Below are 3,837 nucleotides of genomic sequence, written 5' to 3'. Positions count from 1 at the left end.
GAATATTATATTATTTAAATAATAAATAAATATCAATTAGAGTACTACTTTTAGTAAGATTACTTCCCAAAATGATTAACAAAAAAAATCGATTATCAAATTACTCAAATAAATAAAAATAATTATCACACAATTTCTCAATCAAACAAAAATAATATATTAAAAAATATCTTTGAAATAAGGGTGGGTCGGGTCCAGTTATTCATTAATTAAGAAAGATAAAACAGTGGTTCCGTTAAAGTAAGGGCATGAATGAGCAAATATTGGACGGATTGGGCATATCTATGCCAAACTATTAACAACCGGCATATTTATCCTAATTCGCATAGTTCACTGGCATATTTCCATAACCAAAATAAAGACGCGCATAAGGTTTTAAAAGAATTCAAATACTAAAAGATGTCATTCTAAGCAAATCCAATACCGGAGTTCATAATCTACTTTGCGTCAACAAGCTCCTATAGATTATGAATTCCGTTATTAATTGCTTAGAATAATCTAGTTGCTATAACGACAAAGATGGCTTTCAGAATTCATAGTATAATATTTCATTGCAAAGAACGGAAGCATGAATAAAAACATTTCCAGTATAATACTGTAAAACCAAATGCAATTCGAAACATAAACAGATATCTAATGCCCTAAAGTCTAGGGTCAAACTAGAACCAAACATGACTTTTTCGCCTGCAAACCCCAAATTGACGACCCTTCTATGATCTATACAAGGAAAAGCTTCCTGCTTATAAACACCAAAACAAACAACCATAATAGAAGTATATTCAACATTCTTTCATTTCACACATCTTTCTAAACTTCTGCAGTATTGATCTCTTCTGACTGTGAAGCATCCTGCAATAAGCGACAGTAAAGTTAACTATGTAGTATAAAGGCATATAATGCAATAAAGAAAAAGAAAATAAAAGTTAGTCCTTACTCAAAAAGACATGCTTACCATAAAAGAGGAAGATATAGGAGGGGGAAGGTGCCTAAAGGTCATTATTTGATCAAATAAGACAAAGAAATACGATAGTTCACTAGAAACAGAGAGAAACTTAACCACTGAGACTATGCTTTTAAGTTCTGAAACTCAATAATAGAATGATGTCAGAAGGTTAGTTAGCACCAAATTTTCTCTTTTTACCATGTTCTCTTTGTCTTCTGGGAGGACTCTCTCTGGAGTGCATGCATTAGCAGGACCTACGATAAAAAGAAAGTTCATGAACCTCGTTAACACAAAACAGCAAGACTTTTTGACTAAGAAAGGTACAAACTGACATTTACCTTCTACTTGAGCAGATTTCTTTCCCTGTATTTTCACCTTATCCTTAGTTGGTTCTTGCTTAATAGGTTTTTCAAATTTCTTTTTAGTGGCATGACCAGAAACTTCTGTTGTAGATTTCGGAGTTGCAGCAGTCTTATTGACAGATCTACGGGTCTTAGTTGCAATCTCTTTCCTTGATGAAGTCTCCTTAGTTGGTTCTGCCACTTGGCAAGTTTCAATAGCATCTTTGTTTAAGTCTTCCTGTTCCAGTTTCTCAGTGCCAGCAACAGATGAAGAGCTATGCACTTCATCATCAGAAGAACGTGTCCCATCTTCAGGCGCATGGGAACAAGTCTCAGATACTTGCAACTGCTCAAAATCTTGCGAAATATTATAGCCTTCAAACAGTTGTTTCACTGGCTCCCCGAGATCTACAAGGCTATGGCGTTGCACATAGCATTTCAGCTCGTCCCTCAAGCGTTGAAGAGGCTGAAACAACAGTCAGGAAAAAAGTAAAGACAAAAGTAGTCTATTCCTAATTTACCAGCTACAGGCAGTGTTGAACTTTTCTAAGACCATTGCAATGGAAAAAAGGTGAACGTATTAACAGCTGTAAACTGCTGGTAACCAATTGGGGGAAATATATATATCTTACCTCACAGCCAGCTTCCAAAGCAAGTTTGAAAAAACCAAGAGAAATGGAATGCTTAGCAGCAGATTCAGAGTGCTTAATCTGGGATAGCCAATAGAGTGCAGAGGAAAGACGATTTCCTTCCTTTCCATTAGATGATTTTGAAACTGCTGAAAGCGGTGTATTAGTTTTTCCCTGGTTGATTGCGGATCTCTTTGCTCTAGCCTCAGAAATAGGAGTGATAGTGCCTACTGCTCTTGAGGAGGCAGGGCTGGCACTTGGCTTAGACTGAATAGACAGCCTTCTTGGAGGTTTAGCAGCAGATTTTTCCTTGCCAGAGAGATCAAGGACGCTAACACTCTTACTAACACTTGATGCAGGTTTTCCCCTGAAATGGGAGGTGAAGAAAATTAAGCATGGACATCAGAGGAAACGAATATTTGGCTACTACAAATGAAGTAAGAATAAAATGACTTGGAACAGTAAACATACTAAGAAGTTTCTGCGCTTGTGTACAAGTCATTAGTTTAATTTGTTTGTATTTTTATTTCAAAGGGGAAAAACAACCATTCTCTGATACTTTACTTAGGTTAATTTATTCCTTCTCCAAGACCACATTTATCACGACAAAGAAAAAGGCTGAAAAACAGAAATCTATCAAACCTTAATTTCGGAGACTGGGTAACATCTCTGTTTTGTTTATTAACTAAATTTGGTAGGAGGAGTTACTCGATGCCGTACCAAATATTGTCATGCAATTCAAAGAAACAGTTTTAAATGCTATGAATCATGAATGTCTAGTATGCCCTGCAGACTGCAGTAGCATGAAAGAGGACTTTTGAAGGAATATAATCAAAGATGGAAGCTCTTCGCAGGATAAGGTATAGGCCAATTAATGAAACATGCCAGCGCATATATGATTGATCTTCATAAACATAGCAGCTAATAATTTATGCAAATTCAGCAATTATTTATGTTCTTCCAATTATCAAAACAAATAGTAATAGGTATTTCATGGCGCATCGACTAAGGTAGTTTAGCATTTCTAGGTTTGAAAAGGACCAGAGAATAACCGACATCGAAATTCAGAAATTCTTCACTCAAACAAACAAACATACGAGTATTCATGCAACTAGCCTCTGTAGAAAGTCTCTCAGTAACACAAAAAAGCGGTGAACTAGAAACAGACCTTCTAGGAGCCGAAGAGTTGGAAGAATCAGTCAAAGGTGGTTTCTCCTCCTTGGCTTTAGCGGCCGATCGCAGTGGATATCGAAGAAGCTTCGATGATGATGATGATGATCTCTTTGAATTCGCTGAAAAAAGAAGAAGAAGAAGAAACCCTAGCAGTCAGTCACATATGCATACAGAGACGCGAATGTATACACACAAACAATCATAAATCACAATCATAACTGAAAATAAAAAGTGAAGAGTGATACCAGAAACAGAGGATTGATCTTTGCCGGTAACTTCCATTGAGAATTTTAGGTTTTCCGGAGAGAAGTGATCAGCGAAATAGAGGGAGGAAATGATAGAGTATAGTTGTGAATTTAGGGCTTGACTATATATACTCGCAAGAGATAAGCGCAGTGGCGTTGGGCGGGAAATGTTACAACTGCTTCAAAATCAAATTTCAGAATAGTGTGGAAACGGCTCTTCGGGTTGGGCCCAATGAACACGCTCATATCATGCAGCTTTCAAATTTTGAATACACTCTCATTTACCGTTAATGCTGAGTTAGCAATCGTACTTATATTACAAGTCAGGATTAAGCACTAAAACTTAGATTTTCCCATATTTCTCACTTTTGTTTTTCCTTTTAGAACAATGTAACAAGGAGATCGGTAAGCGGTAACATCCTACAGCAGCATGTAAGCAGCACACAACAGCGGCAAACACTACAGTCACACGGTAGTCCCAGCTACCCAAAATTTCCCGAACTACA

At 36.9% G+C, this 3,837-nt stretch overlaps 1 protein-coding gene across 1 annotated transcript; it reads right to left on the bottom strand.

Annotated features, from left to right (window-relative positions):
- Positions 1-569: 569 nt before the first annotated feature.
- Positions 570-3,441, bottom strand: LOC104248177 (uncharacterized). Its single transcript, XM_009804376.2, has 6 exons — positions 3,332-3,441; positions 3,082-3,205; positions 1,917-2,280; positions 1,282-1,750; positions 1,142-1,197; positions 570-849 (listed from the first exon to the last, which is right to left on the bottom strand). Exons 1-6 carry the CDS (start codon positions 3,366-3,368, stop codon positions 808-810), a joined length of 1,092 nt encoding a protein of 363 aa, XP_009802678.1. The 5' UTR covers positions 3,369-3,441; the 3' UTR covers positions 570-807.
- Between the last annotated feature and the right edge of the window lie 396 nt (positions 3,442-3,837).

The sequence above is a fragment of the Nicotiana sylvestris genome, chromosome 3 (assembly GCF_000393655.2).
Source record: "Nicotiana sylvestris chromosome 3, ASM39365v2, whole genome shotgun sequence".
Taxonomy (NCBI): domain Eukaryota; kingdom Viridiplantae; phylum Streptophyta; class Magnoliopsida; order Solanales; family Solanaceae; genus Nicotiana; species Nicotiana sylvestris.
This window is presented reverse-complemented; position numbering and strand designations above follow the sequence as displayed.